At 43.5% G+C, this 23269-nt stretch overlaps 1 protein-coding gene across 1 annotated transcript in view; it reads left to right on the top strand.

Moving 5' to 3' along the window:
* TTI1 (TELO2 interacting protein 1) overlaps positions 1-23269 on the top strand; it is a 60624-nt gene that overhangs the window by 17390 nt on the left and 19965 nt on the right. Inside the window, exons 2-4 of the mRNA XM_006144121.3 lie at positions 8410-10750; positions 16636-16830; positions 20494-20642. Coding sequence (XP_006144183.1) covers positions 8449-10750; positions 16636-16830; positions 20494-20642 — 2646 coding nt within the window. The 5' untranslated portion in view covers positions 8410-8448. The remainder of the gene's footprint in view (positions 1-8409; positions 10751-16635; positions 16831-20493; positions 20643-23269) is intronic.

The raw sequence follows: 23269 nt of genomic DNA, 5'->3' as shown, positions 1-23269 counted from the left end.
GAGAGACAGAGATAAAGGGAAAATGAGAAGGCACCCTCTGGGGGGATGGCCATGCCCCAATCCTTTCTCCTTTCTCCTCTTGGGATTTTGGGTTCATGCACACATGCTCCCACTGTGTTTTCAAGCTCCTGGGTCTGGAACTCAAACCATGCAGCTGATCATGTGCAATCCAGCTACCTTAATCTCCACACCACCAGTTTGCCCAGGATTTTAACATTTTTACCACTTCCTGATACTGTTGACTCTATTTTTACCTTCCTTTTTGTTTGCTTAAATTAGGGTATTTCAGGACCAGCAGTTAGCATAATTGCAGTTAGACTGCAATTCGAGTCCTGAATCCAGTGACTTAAACTCAAGCCAGGCACATGTGCGTGCATTCCCAAGATCCCGAGAGGAGAATGGAGAAGAGATTGCGGCATGGCCATCAGCCTGGGAGATGATTTCTCGCTTTCTGTCTCTCTTTCTCTCTCTGTCTTTCTGGCAAGCGCACGTGCCCTATAGCAAAAACCTCTTTAAAAAAGAATCAATAAAATGTTTTTTAAAAAATAAATTAGGGTATTTATTGATCTGCCTTCTAATTCATTAATTTTGTCCTCTGCTAAATACAACTTGCAGTTAAAACTCTACATTGAGTTTTTAACCATAGATACTTAATTATTAGAAATAGACAATTTCTTGGTTCCAGAGTGTCCATTTGATTTTTTTAATAGATTCCAACAGACTATGGTAAAATTCTATATCCTTTCATTTATTTTACCCACTTCTTCCTCTATTTCTGTTTTTTTGTTTGCTTGTTTGTTTTTTTTTTGGAGAGGTTTTCGCTATAGGGCACGTGCGCTTGCCAGACAGACAGAGAGAGACATAGAGACAGAAAGCGAGAAATCACCCCCCAGAGGGGATGGTGACGCTGCAATCCCTTCTCCTCCATTCTCCTCTCGGGATCTTGGGCACACATGCACACGCACCCAGTGTGAGTTTTAAGCCACCAGGTCTGGGACTTGAACCACAGTCGACTACGTCGGAGTCCAGAGACATAGCCATTATGCTAACTGCTGGTTCCCTTCCTCTATTTCTTGACTATAATAATCTTGACTATTTCAGAGTCCTTGATTGGGTCATCTGTTTCCATTGTCTATTTTTTCCTTTCACTATCAGTTACGTGGTATGACCTCTTCACATATTAAAAATTGGGGGGTGAACTGGCAGATGACATGGTGGTTAAGGCATTGGACTCTCAAATGGCCAACTGCAGTTCAAGTTCTGAGCCTGGTGGCTTTCTCTCTCTCTCTCTTTCTCTGTTTTCCTCTGGTCAAGTTGAATTATAATAGTAATAAATAAAATTGAATAAATCTTATTAAATATTTATTTATCTATTTATTTTGGGGGAGATTTTTGCCATAGGGTGCATGCACTTGCCAGAAAGGCAGAGAGAGACAGAGATTCAGAGAGACAGAAAGCGAGAAATCACCCCCCAGGGGAGACGGCCACACCACAATCCCTTCTCCTTTCAGGATCTTGGGCACGCACGCACACACACCTGGCGTGAGTTTAAGCCACCGGGTCCAGTACCTCGAACCACAGTCAACTACATGGGAGTCCAGCGACATAGCCATTACACCAACTGCTGGTCCCTAAAAATGTATTTTTATGCCAGACATTATATGAGTGATCATGGTTTCATATAATGTTATCTTCTACCAAAGAGGATTGCCTCTTTTTCTTTTTCTTTTTCTTTTTCTTTTTTTTTGAGAGGTTTTTGCTATAGTGAGCATGCACTCGCCAGAAAAGACAGAGAGAGACAGAAAGCGAGAAATCACCCCCCAGGGGTGATGGCCATGCCATAATCCCTTCTCCTCCATTCTCCTCTCAGGATTGTAGGGGTACACACACACGTGCGCCCAGCATGAGTTTAAGTCACTGGGTCTGAGAATCGAACCATGGTCAACTACATGGGAGTCCAGAGACATAGTTATTACACCAACTGCTGGTCTCGAGGGATCCGTCTTTCTTCTGTTAGTAGATAGAGCAGGGAGTAAAAGCTTCTGTTGAATCAGGGATTTCAGTGGGTCACACTGCTGGACTGCAGTCCTGGTAAGACTCAAACTTACTCTGGCTTATCCTCGTCATTAGAGTATGGTCCTCCAGGGCTTTCAGTTGAGAGCCTAACAGGTTGTTGTGTCTTTGCACTTGAAAGACTATGGGGTTGGGACCAGCCAGGTGGCATGGTGGTTAAGGAGGCTGGATCTCACATGGCTGAGTACATGATTTGAGTTGCTGATTTGGTGGCTTGAAAAAAGCACTGGGTGCGTATGTGTGCATGCATACATGCCCAGAAATCTCAAGAGAATAGTGGAGGAGAAGGGAGTGCGGTGTGGTCATCCTTCCCTACCCCCCAAGAGTGTTTTCTTACTTTTTCTCCTTTTCTGTCCCTCTCCACACACCCTATAGCAAACCAAAAAGGAAAGAATGAAGGATGGAGGGAGGAAGACTGACTATGGGAGACTGAGTTCTGCGCTTCAAAATATTTCAGCTTGGGAACCAGCAGTTAGCATAATGGCTATGTCGCTGGACTCCCACGTAGTCGACCGCGGTTCGTGTCCCGGACCCGGTGGCTTAAAACTCACGCCGGGCGCGTGTGCGTGCGTGCCCAAGATCCCGAGAGGAGAATGGAGGAGAAGGGATTGCGGCGTGACCATCCCCCCTGGGGGGTGATATCTCGCTTTCTGTCTCTATGTCTCTCTCTGTCTGTCTGGCGAGCACACGCGCCCTACAGTAAAAATCTCTCCAAAAAAAAAAAAAAAAATTATTTCATCTTCATTCTTCTGCCCTCCTCTTTGTCTAACTTTGAAATTTGTCAAATTCCTTGAGGAAGAAACCATTCCAATGTTGAAGGTCCCTCAGATCACCAGTTTTGTTATTCTAGCTTTGAAGAACACTAAAATTGTTATTGGTTTCTTTGTCCCCAAGCAGCCGCCTTCTCCCAGAGGTCATGTCTTTTTTTTTGGGGGAGAGGTTTTTCACTATACGGCACGTGTGCTCGCCAGACAGACAGAGAGAGACATAGAGACAGAAAGCGAGAAATCACCCCCCAGGGGGGATGGCCATGCCGCAATCCCTTCTCCATTCTCCTCTCGGGATCTTGGGCACGCACGCACATGCACCCTGTGTGAGTTTTAAGCCACTGGGTCCGGGATGCGAACCGCGGTCGACTACATGGGAGTCCAGCGACATAGCCATTACACTAACTGCTGGTCCCTAGAGGTCATGTCTTTTGAGGTTCCTCATTCTGCAATTCTCTCTCCAACCCCACCTTACCATTACAAGCATGTGGTTTCTCTTTTACCAGTGGCATCCATGACCTAGTCCTAAACCCATGTCCAGGATTATCAAATGCACCAAGAACAATAACAACAAAAAAAACACCAAAATAAGCTATTGAATTTTTTTTACTATCAGTTTATCTAGTCCTTACTGCTTCCATACGTATTAGATGCTTTAAGAAATGCTTTCGAGGGACTGGCAGGTAGTGTGGTGCTTAAGATGCCAGACTCCCACATGGCCACTGGAGTCCTGAACCCAGCAGCTTGAAAATCATGCCAGACACATGTGCACATGTGCCAAAAATATTGACAGGAGACTGGAGGAGAAGGGATTGTAGCGTGGCCATCCCTCTTGTGGGGTCATTTTTCGCTTTCCCTCTCTCTGCTTTGTCTCTCTCCAACAAGCACATATTGCTATGGCAGAAACCTAAAAAAGAAAAAAAAAATGAAAAAGAATGATTTTTGTAATAGATTTGACTTTTTTAGACATCAGTAGGAGTATTAGCCCCCCCACGCCCTACTACTGAGTCATCTGAAAAAGTCATGACACCTTGTTGCATAGAAGAACCGAAAAATACATTGTGACTTTTCCAATGACCCAATATATCCTACTGGAAAGCAGAACATGTTCAAGTGTTTGGAGTGCTGCCATGTGCCAGAGACTGTTCCAGCTTCCAAGTACAGGATTGCCCCAGCCGTGAGCCCTTAGTCAAACATAGGTAAGACAGACATACAGAGAACATAGCCTGCCAAGTACTGCCTTGGAGGTGTGTACACAGTGGTGGAAAGAAGAGACACACGTGGAATAACACCACCTGTTTAGAAAATTGCAAGATTTATCATTTTACATGGTTGCAATTAAGAGTTCAAGAGATGAAACAAAGAGATGAGGTCAGTAAGATGGGCAGAGCTCATGGTAGAGGGCCCCATATGCCATGGCACAAAACTGTTTGTATTTTGCTGACTACGGAGAGCAGTTGAAGAATGTTAAAGATGGGGAAGGATAGTCTGATTTTTAAAATATTTTTTTCTTCGTGATAGATTATGTGTGCATGTGTGAAAGAGATAGAGAGGGAAAGGGGAAGAGAGAGAGAAAGAGAACCTCTCCACAGGGTTTGATCACTCCACAATCCACAGTCTGTTCCCCCTACTCTTCCAGCCCAGATCCTGGGCACTCATGTGCAAGCCCAGCATGTTTTAGACTGACTGGACAGGGGATTTGAACCACACCTGCCACATAGGATCTGGCTAGTCTTTAGCCATGTTGTCTCTATGCCGCAGAGCTGGCCCAAGTGATCAGATTTTTCATTTTAGAAAGATCAAGTAAGTGCCAATGTGAAATGAGAATTCCAGAAGGGCGGGCGCACAGGCAAGGGGCCAGAGAGGAAACATTGAATCCATGCTGCTCATCAACAGGTCTGGGAAATAGCAAAGGGTAGAACCGATGAAATGTAGGGATTTAGAGGAAGATGAAAATGAGCAGAGACGCTAAGATTTCTGGCCTGGGTGAGGACCGTAAATCACGAAGGGAATGCAGTAGAAAGCAGACGATTCAGTTTTGGATATGTTTTGTGTTCTCGTTTCATTAGCTCTCTTAGAATGTTGTCATATAATCTGAGAACATAGTTTGGGAACCACCACCCTGGGAAACCAGGTTGTCTTCTTTTTTTTTTTTTCTTTTTTTTTCTTTTTTTTGGGGGGCAGGGGAGGTTTTTGCCATAGGGCACATGCGCTCCCCAGACAGACAGAGAGAGACAGAAAGTGAGAAATCACCGGGATGACCATACCGCAATCCCTTCTCCTCCATTTTCCTCTCGGGATCTTGGGCACGCACGCACACGCGCCCGGTGTGAGTTTAAGCCGCAAGGTCCGGGACTCAAACCGCGGTTGGCTACATGGGAGTCCAGTGACATAGCCATTACGCTAACTGCTGGTCCTCCAGGTTGTCTTCTTGAAACTCGTAAGGTAAGTAAGAGAGATGCAGAGCCCCTAGGCTTTGCCCTCACCCCAGTTCTAACAAGAGACCCTCTGATTGTGTCTGTTTTACATTTTGTTTCCATGGACACATTTTACTTGAAAAAAGTATTCCATGCTAAAAGAATAAAGTTACCAGTGTTTCTTTATCATTCATATTCCCCTTTTATATCTTGTTTTGAGCTGTTTGAAAATAACTGTCCTCGTTTTGAGCTGTTTGTCCTTTGTCACGTATCTTCCTCTGGTAGGATATTTGGGTGATGTCGTCTCTGAATCCTTGCATGTTGTTCTTCTACCTTGGCAAGTGAGTCTTAGCTGTCTGTACGGTGAGGATCAGAATCCTTTATTTGCGGCCAGTAGATCTATTCCACTGCCTTTTAGCATCCATCATTGCAAATGAGAAGTTCAGAACCAATCTCTTTTTCATAGTTATTTGTTATTTCTTCCTGAAAACATGCATGATTTTTCTCTTCGTCTTTAGAGTTCAGGAATTTTACCAGAATGTGACTAGGTATGCTCGTCAATCTCCAGATAAATCTTTTAGCAGCTAAGGGAAACGTTTCAGTTATTTGTTTGCTCTAGCACCTCCATCTGTTCCTTTTTCTCCTTCCAGTTTGCCAGTTATTTACATGTTAGTTCTTCCAGATCTGTCCTCCAAGTCCTACAATTTCCATCTCTTTGTATTCCTGCTCAAAGTGTTTTGATAGCACTACCTGATCTTCCAGGCCACTAATTGGGTCTTGGCAATTAATCATCTTCTTTTTTGGGTATGGAAGATAATGTTTTTAATTCTGGTCTGGCCTCAGTTGCATACCTGGTAACATACAAACTGCAGTACTGACGACAGATTCAGATTCCCATCCAGGTCAACCTGAAGCAGAACTGACACGCACTTGCCCAAATGACGAGGGCTTCTGGGAGAGGGAACAAGTAGGGTGACAAGAAGTTCTTGAGATATTTTTGCTATAGGATGTGTGCACTCACCAGAGAGATGGAAAGTGAGAAATCACCCCCCAGGAGGGATGGCCGTGCTGCGGCCATTTTCCTCTCAGGATTTTGGGCACACACATGCCTAGCATGAGTTTCATTGAGTCCTGGACTGAAAGTGTGTTGGGCCATGTGGGAATCCAGATTCTTAACCACTACACCACATCTTACATGCACACCCATTCTCTATCATGAAAAAATAAAACTTTAAGAAATATCTTTCAACTTGAACTTGAATTTCCTTAATTGGATCTTGTATTATTACTCAAATTCTTGTCTTCATCTTTTAGTGGTTCTGTTAATCTAAGATTTACCACCTCAAGGAATGTAGAAATGCTTTTCCTACCTCTGACACTAGATCCCATTAAGCTTTTATCTTCCTTTCCTACCTGTGGATCCAACTGTTGGGTCATTGGAAAAGTCATGACATATTTTTCTATGCAAAAAATGTGTCGTGGCTTTTCCAATGATCCAGTAACTAATACCTCAGGCAGGGAATGGCATCGCAGCCTCTGGATCATCTGTGTATAAGCTGTATATAGACCATATGTAGTAGCCAAATGTGAGTTTCTTGGCTGGCCTGGATGTCAGTGGGGAGTCTTTAGTCCCCTGCCAAGCTTTATAGTATCCACACATGGTGTTTTCCTAGCGGGGTGTAGAGAAACTCCAACTTCTTCTCTTCCCTGGCTTTTTGGAGCCACAGAGACCAGGAGATGTCCCCCAAGCAGTGCCCTCCCTCGTATGGGTCCATAGATTTCCATGCCCAGACTCTCTCTAGGGTAGGAGGCTTGACTGTGCCCTGCAGCCCTCTCTTGACCTAAGGGGGAAATCTGGCACTAGCTTTGAGCAATTCCTGTTCACACCCACCAGACACCACTTGCCTGCTAGTCAAACTAGAGAGATGCAGAGCCCTAGGCTTTGCCCTCACCCCAGTTCTAACAAGAGACCCTCTGTGTCTATTTTACATTTTGTGTAGCTACTCTATTCAGGAGCTTTTGTTAAATTGGGGATAGAGGGAGGCAGCAGAGATACTGTCTTGTCATTACCTATTCAGAAGCCCCCAGCAAGTAAAGAAAGTAGAAAGAGAGAGAGAGAGAGACTGCCAGACTGGATATTGTCTAAGCCTCCATCCAGTGCCAGCATTTTACAGTTGTACACATTTATGGTCTCTAGCTTCAGCTTGATCCTCAGTACCCTTGGGCCATACTTTTATGTCTTCCCAGCATGCTCTGCATCCCCAAAGGGAATATTCAAGACTTTATTTCTCTCCTCAAGCCCTCAGTTTATCCTCCTTCCTGTTCACTGTCGGCCCATGACTTTGAATTTTTCCTTGAGAAAAAAAAAAAAAAAGACTCTCAAGGCATTAAGTTGCTCAGTTTCTTCATACCTATAAACCTGTTTCCATTCCTTCCTGCCTGCCTGCCATCCATCTTTCCATCCTGCTGGAATGTTCTCCCATGATTTCTGAGACAGTGTGTGCACTTGGATTCCTGTCTGTCTGGGCACTCCATTTCATGTTGCTTTCAGTGTCACCCAAAGCTGGTCTTTCTCTGACCTTACTGACTGTCAGGAGACCTTTCCAGTGCATAAAATTAATCATATTATATACCCTGCTTAAAATCTCTTGAAGACAAGAACAGGCAAAACTAGTCTGTAGTGATAGAAGTCAGAGTAGTGGTTACCTCCAAGCAGAGAAAATAGGAATTGATTGCAAAGAGGCATGAGGGAGCCTGCCAGGGTGCTGGAAATAGTCTGTATCTTACTTTGGTCTTCACATACATAAAAATTTAGTGAGCTGTACATTATGATAGTGCTTTTTACCCTGCATACACTTCATTTTAAGAAGACAAATCCCGGACCAGAAGGTGGTATGGTGGTTAAGGTGCTGGATTACGGCCTACCACGGTTCAAGTCCTGGACCCAGAGGCTTGAAAATTATGCCGAGCATGTTACTTCCCTCACTAGACTGAGGGCTAAGAATAGGAACCACCTCTTTTCCGTTTTATTGCTCCCTTAGTGCCTTAAGCCGTGACTGGCACATAGGCCCCCAGTAAATGTCTGTTGAATGAATGCATGGAAGTTCGCTTTGTGAAAAGTTACTGAAAAGTTCCCTTCCTCCCTCCTGCAGATGTTTCCTCAGATGTGTCCTCATTGAGAGGAAGGCACTATGGCAGTTTTTGATACCCCTGAGGAGGCCTTTGGCATTTTACGTCCAGTGTGTGTTCAGCTCACAAAGACCCAGACAGTGGAGAACGTGGAACATCTGCAGACACAATTACAAACTGTGAGTGACTCTGCCCTTCAGGAACTTCAGCAATACATCCTCTTCCCCTTGCGGTTTGCTCTCAAGACCCCAGGTCCCAAAAGAGAGCGCTTGGTCCAGAGCGTGGTGGAATGCCTGACGTTTGTCCTCTCTTCAACATGCGTAAAAGAACAAGAGCTTCTCCAGGAACTCTTTTCAGAACTCTCTGCTTGTCTGTATTCACCCAACTCCCAAAAACCTGCAGCTGTATCAGAGGAGTTGAAATTGGCTGTGATCCAGGGACTCAGCACATTAATGCACTCGGCTTACGGGGACATTATTCTGACTCTTTATGAACCCTCCAGTCTGCCTCGCTTAGGATTTGCTGTATCTTTACTGTTAGGCCTAGCAGAACAGGAGAAATCAAAGCAAATTAAAATTGCTGCCTTAAAATGTTTACAGGTTCTACTCTTCCAGTGTGATTGTCAAGACCATCCAAAGTCCTTGGATGAGCTTGAGCAAAAGCAGCTGGGGGATTTGTTTGCCTCTTTTTTACCTGGAGTTTCAACTGCGCTGACCAGGGTTATCACAGGAGACTTTAAACAAGGTCACAGCATTGTCGTATCTTCCCTAAAGATCTTTTACAAGACTGTAGGCTTCATTATGGCTGATGAACAGCTCAGAAAAATCTCAAAGGTACAAACAAAGCCTGCAGTTGAACACAGAGTAGCAGAGCTGATGGTTCACAGGGCAGCAGACTGGGTAAAAAGTACTGGTGACAAGTTGACTGTCCTTATTAAAAAGATAATTGAGTGTGTTTCAGTTCACCCACACTGGAAGGTGAGGCTAGAACTTGTAGAACTTGTAGAAACCCTTCTTTTCAAGTGCAGTCAGTCATTGGTCGAATCTGCTGGTCCTCTTCTGAAGGCTTTAGTGTGCCTAGTAAGTGATGAGAGTCCTGAAGTTCAAGCCCAGTGCAATAAAGTTCTGAGACATTTTGCAGATCAGGAAGTAGTGGTGGGCAACAGAGCCTTTGCTGATGTCTTGTCAGAAAGCCTACATTCCTTGGCCACATCTCTTCCCCGCCTAATGAACTCCCAAGATGATCAGGGCAAAGTCTCTACTCTCTCTTTGTTACTTGGTTATTTGAAACTCTTGGGCCCAAAAGTAAACTTTGTCCTCAACTCTGTGGCCCATCTCCAGCGCCTTTCCAAAGCACTCATCCAAGTTCTAGAACTAGATGTGGCTGACATCAAAATTGTTGAAGAGCGGCGTTTGAACTCTGATGCTATAGCTGCTTCTCCAGACACCTCAGCTATGCGGCCATGGCACCAAATCCAGAGGAGATACTTCCGCTTCTTCACTGATGAGAGGGTTTTCCTGCTCTTGCGGCAGGTTTGTCAGCTTCTCGGTTATTATGGGAACCTTTATTTGCTTGTGGATCACTTCATGGAACTGTACCATGAATCTGTCGTTTACCGGAAGCAAGCTGCCATGATCCTTAATGAACTGGTTACAGGGGCTGCTGGGCTGGAGGTGGAAAACCTTCACGAAAAGCATATGAAAACAAGCCCAGAGGAACTGAGAGAGATTGTGACATCTATACTTCAAGAATACACAAGCCAAGACAACTGGTATTTGGTTACCTGTATAGAAGATGAGGAAATGGAAGAGTACCCAATGATGAAGCAGTCAGGCCTCCAGTACATCACATCTGGAACAGACACCTGCCAAGTTCCTTCTTTCCCAGCCTTCTCAAAGCCAAGCCCCACTATCTGCTCCATGAACAGCAACATCTGGCAGATATGCATCCAGTTGGAGGGGATTGGCCAGTGTGCATATGCTCTAGGAAAAGACTTCCGTTTGCTCCTGATGTCAGTCCTCTATCCAGTGCTAGAGAAGGCTGGTGACCAATCCCTGCTCATTAGTCAGTCAGCTACCAGTGCCATGCTAGACATTTGTCATGCTTGTGGCTACGACTCCCTGCAGCACCTGATCAACCATAATTCAGACTATCTGGTGAATGGGATCTCTTTAAATCTGCGTCATCTTTCTCTGCACCCTCATACCCCAAAGGTCTTGGAAGTCATGCTTCGGAACTCAGATGCTAGCCTGCTTCCTTTGGTGGCAGATGTGATTCAAGATGTCTTGGCCACTCTGGATCAATTTTATGATATGAAAGCTGCTTCCTTTGTTGGTGTTTTGCATGCCCTGCTGGCAGCACTAGGTATATTGAGAGCCCTTGTTAATGCTGATTTGGGGGATAGGACCGAATAGCCTAGTTTGTCTAGCCCTATTTTTTTTTTCTTGTTTATGGAGGACAATTGAATAGTTGTTTCTCCAATCTCCACATTTCATAGTAGGGCTCCACTGGTGGGTTTTTTTGTTGTTGTTTTTTTCTGTTTTTTTTTTTTTTTTTAACACTGATTATCTCTGTCACTTATTGAGCTTCTGCTCTGTGCCAAGGATATAAACCCTGTAGACTAAATGTAAACATTATTCTTATTTTACAAATAAGGAAAAGGGTCAATAAAATCCTACTTGGCTAGGGCCACATAATTTTTTTTTGGGGGGGGGAGAGGTTTTCACTATAGGGCACGTGCGCTCGCCAGCAGAGAGAGACAGAGAGATAGAAAGCGAGAAATCACCCCCCAGAGGGGATGGTCACGCCGCAATCCCTTCTCCTCCATTCTCTCCTCGGGATCTTGGGCACGCACGCACATGTGCCTGGCGTGAGTTTTAAGCCACCGGGTCCGGGACATGAACCGCGGTCGACTACGTGGGAATCCAGCGACATAGCCATTATGCTAACTGCTGGTTCCCAATTTTTCTTTTTTTAATGAGAGAGATTTTGCTATAGGGCAAGTGAACTCACTGGAGAGATACAGAGAGACAGAGAGATAGAAAGGGAGAAGTCACCCCCCACCCAGGGGTGATGGCCACACCACAATCCCTTCTCTTGGGATCTTGGTTATGCATACACATGTGCCCCGTCTGAGTTTTAAGCCACTGGGTTCGGGATTCAAACCACAGTGGACTATGTGGGAGTCCAGCAGTGTAACCAGTACGCCATCTGCTCGTCCCCAAGCCACATAATAAGGGTAAAGTTGGGGTTTATGACAGTTATGTTCCTTCCAATATACCAAACGGTTTCTGATGATATTTAGAGTTAGCAGTATCTTTGCTAGGAGACCAGGAATAACATGAATTATTCAGTCCACAGATAGTAGACCAATATTGTCTCATAGAACTTTCTGTAATGATAGAAGTAGCCTGCACCTCCTCTGTCCAATATGTCCATTAACCATGTGTGACTAATGCAGAGGAAGGGCTGAATTTTACATTTTACTTCATTTTAATAGCTAGTGGCCATTTTGGACAGAGCAGGTCTAGAAACGTCCTTATACCATACCCTGTAAATTGTGTGAGTTGCCTTAAGTTTCTCTCCTTTCCTTTTCTCTTGGGTGTCTGTTGAAGATGTTAGCCACCACTAGATTGGCAAGATTTTGGACCTTATATAAGAAGAATCCCTCAACTGGATCGTCTTTGAATGAAAAAATAATGAGCTGTGTACCTGGGCCCCTTTTATTGAGAGAATATATCTTCAGATATGCATGTCTTCAGAGCTAATAGCCTCTGAGACAGGTAGAAAAGTCGCTGGCCTCATTTTGTCCATTGAAAAAGCTGATACTATGTGAAAAACTTTCTCATGGAAGTGACTGGAGCAGGGACAGTCTTCTGCCCTGTAGCTGACATTGTTTACAATGTTCATTTGTTCATCCATTCCTTCATTCATTCATGAACACTTTGCAGCATAAATGTTCTTTCATTCATTTATTAAATAAGTCAGCCATGTGTCAGCATACACATGCATATATATATATACAGGACAGCATACACATATACAGCAGTGAATAATAATAAACTTGTGGAGCTTTCCTTTTACAAGAGAGATGATAAGTTTGTAAATAATCGTTGTAAAAGCTCACTGCAGATTCTAATAAGCACACTGAAGGAAATAAACACCTTGATGCAAGAGAGTGTTGGGGAGAGACTGCCTTAAGTTGAGTCATCAGGGAGGGCGTCTGAGAGGGAGCAGCTCAAGCTGAGACCTGATGGATGAGAAGGGTTCATCAGTACACATGGGGCTGTCACATTGTTTTTATGATTTCTAAGAATATTCAGGCAAAGAGGATAGAAGGTGAAAAGACTTAGAATGAAGAGTTGGGATCTTTGCAAAGTGGACAAAAAGGACATTTTAGAAAGAGTGGTTCAAAATAGAATTGAGAAGAAGGGCAAGGACAAATCCTGGAGGGCCTTACAGGCCAAGGGAAGACGTTTAGATGCTATTTTGCCTTCCCTGGAAGCCTATGGAGTGTGCGAGACCCTGGGAGGCAGCCATGAACAAGACCCACAGGGGCCTAAGCTCCTCCTTAGACTGTTCCAACATTGCAGACTAGGACTGGTTTCCAATGTCATGTGTACTCCACCACTTTAGGGAGCTGTACTACTTCTAAAAAATACATGTTGGGGCCAGCAGGTGTTAAGGTGGTTAAGGTGCTAGACTCCCACATAGTTGACTGTGGTTCAAGTCCCAGATACAGCAGCTTGAAACTCATGCACAGCACCTATGTGTATACGCCTAAAATCCTGAGAGGAGAATGGAGGAGAAGGGACTGTGGTGTGGCCATGCCCCCTGGGGGGGGTGGGGGTGATTCCTTGCTTTCTGTCTCTCAGGCAAGCACATACACCCTATAGCAAAAATCTCTCTTAAAACAAAAAATGTTAAGAAAAAGCCTATGAATGGGACCAGCAGTTGGCATAGTGGCTATGCCACTGGACTCTCATGTAGTCAACCACAGTTTGCGTCCTGGACCCAGTGGCCTAAACTCACACTGGGCGCATGTGTGTGCATGCCCAAGATCCCAAGAGGAGAATGGAGGAGAAGAGACTGCAGTGTGGCCATCCCCCCAGGGGTGATTTTGAAGCAGGCTGGACCCCATCTTGGAGGAACGAGTCCATCTTGGAGAAGCACACTGTCTCTGTTTCTCTGTCTTCCTAGCGAACTTGGAGGAACGAGTCCATCTTGGAGAAGCACGCTGTCTCTCTGTTTCTCTGTCTTCCTAGCGAACGCACATACCCTATAGCAAAAACCTTTCAAAAGAAAGGAAAAGCAAAGAAATCCAAGAAATATATTCTCTTCAGAGATAACGCAATCTGGGTCCTGCAAATTAAATTGCCTTAGATTGCAGGTGTCTTTGGTCATTTCTGAAGGAAGTTAAGAAATCTTATATGCTTTTTTTCTTTTTAATTGAAGTGAGGTTGGGTTGCCATTGCAGAAAACAAAATGATGGTTAAAATTGACCCTAGGGTATCCTAGGAAAATTGGGAGTAGCTTTTCTGCTTTTGAAATAACACAGAATAGACTTGCTTGTTAAATAGTAAGTGGTACCAAGGTGGAATTGGTAGTTGCCAATCAAAGTAGCATTTTATGCTGGCGTTTCTGTTTGATATCAAATTGTCTAATTGATAGCCACTCTTCTGAGATGGGAGTGGAGTGTGGTCTTAGAGAATTTCTGGAAAGGTCTTAAAAATAACCCAGTACAGGTTTTAGCAAATTGAGTTAGCATATAGTGTTTCACATGTATTGACTAAAAAGCAGTGGGTACCACAGTGAAGCTAGAATATCAGTTAAGTTACTGCTTAGTACTACGCTTGCCTGATTATTCATAACAAGGAAAAAAAAAAAAAGAGTAGCTTTGAAAATAAAGTAGTCATGTCACATACTAATTTGGAGATCGTGCCACTTCCATACATGTAGAAATGCCTCGGTTTTTTTTACGGCTACCTCGAATTCTGTTGTATGGTGACAACTTAGTTTATTTAACCAATTCTTTCTTGGTGGATGTTTTGGTTGTTTCTGATATCTTGCCTCCACAAAATATGCTGCAGTGGGGCCAGTTGGTGGCTTGTGGGTTGAGGCGTGGGATCCCACATGGCCAACTCTGCAGGTTCAAGCCCTGGATCTGGTGATCTAGGGAACACGCCTGGCACGTGTGTGCCCAGGATCTCCAGAGAAGGGTGGAGGAGAAGGGATTTTGAAGTGGCCATCTCCCTTGGAGATGATTTCTCACTTTCTGTCTCTATCTCTCTGGTGAGCACATGCACTTTGTGGCAAAATAACTAAAAAAATAAATAAATAAAAGAAAGGAAAAACCACTGCAGTGAATATCTTTGTAGGTTATTTGGTACATGCCTAAAAGAAATGCTAGTTTAAAGGGTATTACATTTAAATTTTTGATAGAGAGTATCAAATTGCTTCCTAAGAGGTTGTACCAATTTAAACTCCTATTACCAATGTAAGAGAGTGCCAATTTTGCCACGCCCTCACCCACACTGTATATTAGCAAGCCTTTGATCTTTTCTAATCCAATAGGAGAAAAATAGCACCTTATTATCATTTTAATTTGCATTAAGAGTGAGGTTGAGCTCCTTTTCATATGTTTAAAAGCCATTTGTGAGCAAAGACATTTTAATGTCTGGCACCAGACTTGAATCTAGAAATAATCTTTGCTGCTTGTCTACTCTTAGCAGTGTAATCGCTGAGTCTGAGCTAGCTTTAACTGTTTGGGAACCAGTCCCTTAGGGTACAGTAAGAGCCTGACTCATATGTGGAAATGGGGCATTGAAGAAATGTCATAATTGATCCCCACATATAGGAACCTCCTCCTACTGGTTTGAAGGTACTCACCTCAAGCCTTCCTCTCTGTACTGGACCACAGCAGCAGTTTTAGGCTGTGGGGTTTTATTGTTTCAGTCTTAAGGAATTGAGCGCCTTTTCTTTTTAAGTCTATGGGAGGACCTTGATATGCAAAAATGGTTGAAGTTAGAGCTGCCCTGGTTGAAGGAAGGGATGGAGACCTTGGAACCCACCCTTCCCCAGCCTGCTATCTCGGTGTCCTCCCAGTGGTGATCCCCAAGACATTTCTGTAGAGTCCTAAGGCTCACAATTAGAAAACCACTGAACTCAGTGATGTTTAAGGTTTATTCTGTAGTGACCTATTAGATGTACTGGAGTATCACTGAAGAACAGATAGCTCTGAGGAGGAAATAACCAGTCTTCTAAAGCAATTTATGTCAGAAATACAATGCGACTATCCATTCTTAGAGTCCTGTAGAGCATAATTTCTGCTAATGAGTAGTATATCCTGGGCCGTATGTGTACTCCAGACTTGCATATTTTTTCATTCAGCATTTATTCTGAGCACCCACCCTAGGCTGGGCATATGACATTTTCAGTGGTGTCTAATGGAGCACAGAGTCTTAATGGGAGATTCAGATACTAAATAGTACACAGAAAATAAACATATAATTACAAATTGCTATGAGTTGGTAAGAAAGGACGGAACATGGTACTAGATAAGACATGTAAGTGACCTGAATTAGACTGGAAGTAAAGGGCTAGCTTTACTAAGTCCATTTTCTGCTTATACTAGGATGTGAGAAGTGCCTTGGAATCTTTCAGATGTTGAGTAGAGGGAGAGTGTTCCAGACAATGAGAATGACATATGCAAAAGTCTTAAGACAGGAAAATGCTTGGCACATTGAAGGAACTAAAAGATGGTCAGTTAATGAGCAGCTGGAAATGGTAAAAGATGAGGTTGAAGAGACAGGTAAGGACTAGGTTAGTGGGAACAGCAGTTAGTGTAATGACTATGTCGCTGGACTCCCATGTAGTTGACTGCAGTTCAAGTCCTGGCCCCGGTGGCTTAAACACACACCATGCGTGTGTGTGTGTGTGTGTGTGTGTGTGTGTGCGCGCGCGCGCGCCCAAGATCCCGAGAGGAGAAAGGAGGAGAAGGGATTGCAGCGTGTCCATCCCCCCTGGGGGGTAATTTTTTCTCGTTTACTGTCTCTGTCTCTGTCTCTCTGGCGAGCACACGTGCCCTATAGCAAAAAAACCTGGGGGGGGGGATTAAAAGGACTAGTTTAGTCAGAGACAGGTGAAGGCAGGGACAGGACATGGCAAAGAACTTATTTGCTTATCTGCTCACAAAGTACTACTGCCTGTTGTTAATGACAAAGGTGATCATTATAATGCTTTATTTACAGCCCAGTGGTTCCCAGACACAGGCACTCTTGAATTCCAAGAGCCAAGTTTAGGGAAGGAGGGAAGTCATTTGCGCCAAAGACAAACAACGCTTGGCGGTAACACCACAGCTGAAGATATTGAACAATTTTTGCAGAACTACCTCAAAGAAAAGGATATAGCAGATGGAAATGTCTCAGATTCTGATAATGAAGAAGGTAACTATTCACTTTGGCATGGCTGGGTTTTTTTTTTTTTTTCTTTTGAAAACAAGTTATTGTAAAGGCATTGAAAAATCATTACAGAAAATTTGAAAGAAAAGTCACTCATGGGCTGGCAGGTGACGTGGTCGTTAAAGGCACTGGATTCCCACATGGCCGGCCACGGTTTGAGTCCCGGACGTGGAGGCTTACTTTCTCACTTTCCCTTTCTCTTTCTCTCTCTGGTCAAGTTGAAAAATAATAGCAAATGGAATTAAATAAATAAATATTTTTTTCAAAAGAAAGAAAAGTCACTCACACTCTCACTATGCTAACATAGCCATTCTTATTTTTTGTATTATTCTTTTTCCATTCTTTTTTGTTACAAATCTATTTTTACATGGTTTCTGCCATAGCTTAAATGTGTTATGCCCTTGTTGTGCTTAGTTATAAGCAACTCCATGTTGCTATACAATTAATGTTCTAATAGCTGCTACTAAGTGTCCATTCCCCTGTGGTTAGTTTAGGTTGCTTCTGGATCTCATTCCTATAAACAGTGCTGCCATGGATGATTCTGTGCACACGGCCTTTTCTTTCTTTTTGCATATTTCCTTATGAATTCCCAGAAGTGGGATTTCTGGGTTAAGGATATGAACATTATTTAATGTTTGCCAAATTGCCTTCCAGAAAGGTTGTATCAGTTTACACTCCCCTTCACTAGTGCAGGATTACTACTGGTTTCACCACAACATTGCCAACCTTGGCCTTTTCCAGTTTTACTTCTTCTTAAATTAATAGATGAAAAATGGTTCTTGCGGGGAACCAGCAGTTAGCGTAATGGCTATGTCGCTGGACTCCCACGTAGTCGACCGCGGTTCGTGTCCCAGACCCGGTGGCTTAAAAAACTCACGCCAGGCGCGTGTGCGTGCGTGCCCAAGATCCCGAGAGGAGAATGGAGGAGAAGGGATTGCGGCGTGACCATCCCCCCTGGGGGGTGATTTCTCGCTTTCTGTCTCTATGTCTCTCTCTGTCTGTCTGGTGAGCGCACGCGCCCTACAGTGAAAATCTCTCCAAAAAAAAAAAAAATGGTTCTTGCGGATTTTTTACCTTGCATCTCTTTGATTACTGACAAAGTCTTTCTGTATCCTTCTTTCCTAAGAATACTTTTCTTATGTTCATTGTCTATTCGCATGCTTTATCCACTTATTTATTGGTGGGAGGAGATTTCAGTGTTTTCCTTACCAATTTATATGATAAAGGAGAAGACAGTTCCGACTAGTTGCGGCTCTGGTCTCTTGTTTTATTCACAAACTCAATCTGGAGCTTTGGGTCACAGAAGGATTAATAAATTATTAGAGTCTCCTCTGCAAATATAAAATGCCAAGTCATAATGAGCCTGGTGGTCTCAGAACTATCCTAAATTGAACTGAGTCCCAAATTAGTTAGGTTAGATTCGAGCAGATTTCTTCTCTTTTTTGTTTCTTTCCTTTTTTGCGATCACTACTCTGAGACTCTGGTGGATTTGAAGCTAATAGTTCCAGGATAACAGGAAATAGTACTTCAATGCAACTAACTACAACAAATCCCTCCTAAATAGCAGAGAAGTATCACAGGACCCAAATAATGATTTATGCAGAGTTGAGTCATTGCTCTCCCCAAGGACAGAGTTTTCTGATCAGAAATTTATCAGGCTTTGTCATGGGTTTGTTTTTTGAGCACCCCATCCTTCTGAAATGCAGCCTCACCAAAACCTAGAAACACTGAAGAAGGGGAAGCATTCTGATCCTTCATAATCCGGATTAGCCATTCTTGTTTAAAATTCGAACATTGTCAGTGAATCCATTCTTTCACGATTAGGATCTTCTGGTTCTGGTTGATGCTCTCTAGGAGCAGACTGAATGAATCAAACCCTCCTTCCGATAACAGAAAAATCCACATCCCTCATATAACATTCTGCAGTAGGTGAATTCTGAACAACAACTCCTCTGGGAGGAAAAGCCCAGCCCTATCATTCTTGTAATTATCACTCTTCAGGTACATACCACGTACTTGACATGGTAAAGAATATCTAGCTTGATATTAGTTTGACTTGAGGTTTTTGTTTTAAACATATAAAAGCATCTTATATATCTGAGGTTTCTTTCTCTAAGAAATTTAAGCATTCTACAAATGCACTTTCATTTATTTTTTCAGCATCTTTTAGAGACAGATGCAGGCCTCTACTGTAAGATTCTGCTTTTCTAGCAGAGAAAACCGAAATGGGAAAAGTTAAGGGAGCAATGTTCAGCTCCGTGGACATGAGCACAGCTGGTAATGGGGGCTTGGGGGCAGGGCTGGAGACTGAAAGTAGAGAGAGGGGAAAAAAAAATGTCAGGGTAGGGATTTGAGCCTGGATTTCCTGCAACTCTCAAACCTTTCTGGTGTTTTAATTTACCGACTTATTTCTGTCTCATATAACATTACTCTGCAGAGGCAGTGAGAGAGTGGTAATAGCTTGTGACATTCATCTCATTTAACACTCTGAACAAGCATGTAAGGTATATATGTTTTTTTACCAGGTAAGGTGGTGTAGGATTAGAGAATTTGCTAATAGTTTGTGGAGGCAAAACCATCCTCTGCTGACCAAACCCTGTGTCATGTGTATTGCACCTAGATGCCTGGTATTATCTCTTAGACAAAGATAAGTAAGGTTTATCTTTATACTGGCCATCAAAAGATTAAAAGTCTGGTGAAGATAGACATGTGCCCACTTTGGTCAAAAGATGAACCAGAAGGAAAGGGAAAAGATTGGAGGGCAGAGCAAAGGCCAGCGAGGTGACTGCCTAGCCTCAAGACTCCAATTAGAACCGTGTCTTCTTATGTTTTGATTTTAATTGGAAATTTAGGAAAAACCCAGGTGTGAGGGGAAATTTAAATCATTATTCCACTGTTAATTTTTTTTGTATTTTCTCCCATACAAAAATTTATACAATAGCACTCATGCCGTGTAATAACACAATGTTATTTCATAAACATTTTCCCTTGTCATTAATACCCTTGCTAAACACAAATTCTAGGAACTTCGTAACAAGCTATCGTGAGGATACACCATGGTTTATATAACCATTCCATCTTGAGTATACATGGAGGGTGTCTTAGTCCATTTCTGCTGCTGTAACAAAATACTTGAGATGACAGTTTATAAGTTGTAGAAACTTATTTCTCACAGTTCTGGAGGCTGGGAAGTCAAGATCAAGGGTGAGGGCTGCTCTCTGGTTCCAAGATGGTGCCTTGATTGCCACACCCTCTGGACGGAAGGAATGCTGTGCCCTGCTTAGGCTAAAGGTGGAAGGGCAAGGAAGCTAAACTTGTGTCAAGCCTTTTATAAAGGCTTTAATTGCATTTATGAAGAGTGGAACCCTCAGGACTTAACTCACCTCTTGAATGCCCCACCTCTTAATACTATCACATTAGTCACTAAGTTTCAACACCTGAATTTTGGAGGTGGCACATTCAAACCGTAGCAAAGGGTTTTCCTAGCTTTTAATCTGTTCCAGTTAAAGTTGTAAATGTCTTGTTCCTACTTTCAGATGGTTTCCCTAGGATCTTCCTTGATACTTTTCCTGGGTCTGAGGCTGGGGATCAAGCTTGATCGGGGGCATCTCTCATAAAACAATATCCCCAGGTATGTTCTTTTTCCAGAAGAGCAGTCAGTCCCTCCTAAGGTGGATCAGAATGACACCTGCCCAGATGTGGAGCCACCACTCCCAGTGCAGATCCAAATAGCCATGGACGTGATGGAACGCTGCATCCACTTGTTGTCCCATAAAAGTCTGAAAATCCGCCTGCAGGTCAGTGCGCATCCCCTTGTCTGCGTCCACAGGGCAGCATGGCTGAGGTGCAGTCTCGTGGCTGTAGCTGCTTGGTTAAGTGTAATCTCCAGATCCATGTGTGGTGGCCAAGAGAAGGTATCAAGAGGGATGTATCTGTGGGGTGAAAGTTTTACCTCATTGTGTGCCCACTGAGATGCCAACAGGGAGCTAGCTTAGTCTGCTACAGCAAAAACCACAGTTTCAGGGATTCATAGAATCACTAAAGGTATAAAAATCATATGCTTTGGAAAAGCTATCAGTTTATGAGCTGTCTTGACATAGAATATGCAGATTTTAGTTCTTTAAAGTGGTCATTCTTTCAAGCCCAACACTAGCCCTTATCTCTGTTTCTGTTTCCTTTGCATCCTAGGAAAAACCTCAGTGCTTTTAATATTATATCCTGGGAACCAGCAGTTAGCGTAATGGCTATGTCGCTGGACTCCCACGTAGTCGACCGCGGTTCGTGTCCCAGACCCGGTGGCTTAAAACTCACGCCGGGCACGTGTGCGTGCGTGCCCAAGATCCCGAGAGGAGAATAGAGGAGAAGGGATTGCGGCGTGACCATCCCCCCTGGGGGGTGATTTCTCGCTTTCTGTCTCTATGTCTCTCTGTCCGTCTGGCGAGCGCATGCGCCCTACAGTGAAAATCTCTCTTAAAAAAAAAAAAAATTATATCCTTATTTGCTGTCTGCTTCTCAAACAGCACTCACATTGATGAGTACTTAACATATACAGTGTACATATACATACATACACATTCCAATAACAAAACAATGGGGTGGAGTGGTAGTGGGAGCGAGGGCTTTCAGAATCACCCAGGAAATCTTGTACACAAAGGAAACAACACTCTTCCACTCCCACAAGCAGCAATGAGAAATGCTGCTCTCGTGGCTGACTGATGAAGCACACTGCCATGCTCAGGTGGGCTAGGAACCCCTGATCCACTGGTTGTCTCAAATCTCTGGGTCTATGTTTTATGGCCTTTGTTTAGTATTTCTGAGACACCTCTTAGCAGTCATCCATGTTCCTTCAGTAAGAACTTTGTTTTTAGAGAATTTTGCTATAGGGCACATGTGCTCGCTCACCAGAGAGAGAGAGAGACAGAAAGTGAGAAATCTCCCCCCAGTGGGGATGGCCATGATGCAGTCCCTTCTCCTCTATTATCCTCTCAGGATTTGGGACACACATGCACAAACGCCTGGTGTGAGTTTTGAGCCACCAGGAACTCGAACCGCATTGGACCACTTGGGAGTCCAGTGCCTTTAAGTGTTTAACATCACCTCCTGTCCCCCAGCAAGCACTTTTTTTAAAAGATTTATTTTATTTAACTTTATGTATTTATTCATTTACTTATTTAATTTGACCAGAGAGGGACAGAGTGGCAGGGGGGGAGAAAGCAAGCCGCCAGGTCTGGGATTTGAACCATGGTCTGCCAATGTGAGAGTCCATAGTCCCTAACTACCACACCACCTGCTAGCACCAGCATGCACTTTTTAAGTACCTATTTCATGCAAGGCTTTAATGTGGGTACCTGGTTGATATATTCAACAAATTCTAATCTACCTTTCAAGACCTCCCCTCCTTTTTCTTTTAATTATTTTATTTAACTTTATTTATTCATTTATTTATTTATTTCAATTTGACCAGAGAGGGATAGAGCGAGAGAGAGAGAAAGGGAGAGAAAAAGCAAGCCGCCAGGTCCGGGACTTGAACTGCAGTCGGCCATGTGGGAGTCTAGCACCAAGCCACCTGCTGGCCCCAAGACCTTCCCTTTTATTGAGGCTTTGTAACGGCTGTATACACACCATAGCTATCAAGAGTACCAGTGTTGGGACCAGCAGGTGGTGTGGTGGTTAAGGTGCTGGACACTCCCACATGGCCGACCAGGGTTCGAGTCCTGAATCTGGTGGCTTGCTTTCTCACTTCCTCTTTCTCTCATTCTCACCTTCTGTCTCTCTCTGGTCAAACTAAAATAAATAAATAAATAAATAAATGAATAAAATAAAATAAATAATTATTTAAAAAAAAAAAAAAGAGTACCAGTCATACAGTCAGGTCTACATACCTAAATTCACGTCCCAGCTCTGCCCGCTGCTAGCCATGTGACCTGGAGGTCAGCATCTTTGTCCATAAAATGGAGATGACGGTATCTGCCTCTTTGGGTTGGTTTTAAATCTAAAACAGTTAGCATGAGATGTGGCATGTATACTCCTTCATTCATTCACTAAATGCTTATTGAGGACCACAACAAGTCAGGCAGGCAGAGGGTGTGTAGAAGGGAATGGTGCCAACGCAACCTGTCTTCATATGGACATGTGTTGTCTGCTGCGGGGAGTGAGGCAATACGTGAACTCACACATATGCATTGAGGAAATGCTGTCAAGGTAATAAACGGGGGTCTATGATTAAAAAAAAAAAATCATCCACGAGGCAGGTGTGTATTGCAAACCTCTTTTGTGCTAAACCTTTTGAATGAGCAGACCGTACATTCTGATTTAGACCAGGTTGATGGGGAAGACCTCTCTGAGGTGCTCACATTTCTGAAGTTTGAGAAGGAGCCAGCATGCAAAGAGACACAGGCAGGGAGAACATCCCAGGCAGAAGGGA

The sequence above is a fragment of the Tupaia chinensis genome, unplaced genomic scaffold, assembly GCF_000334495.1.
Source record: "Tupaia chinensis unplaced genomic scaffold, TupChi_1.0 Scaffold000115_1, whole genome shotgun sequence".
NCBI lineage: Eukaryota > Metazoa > Chordata > Mammalia > Scandentia > Tupaiidae > Tupaia > Tupaia belangeri.
Note: the sequence above shows the minus strand (reverse complement) of the source record. Positions and strands in the feature narration are given on the sequence as shown.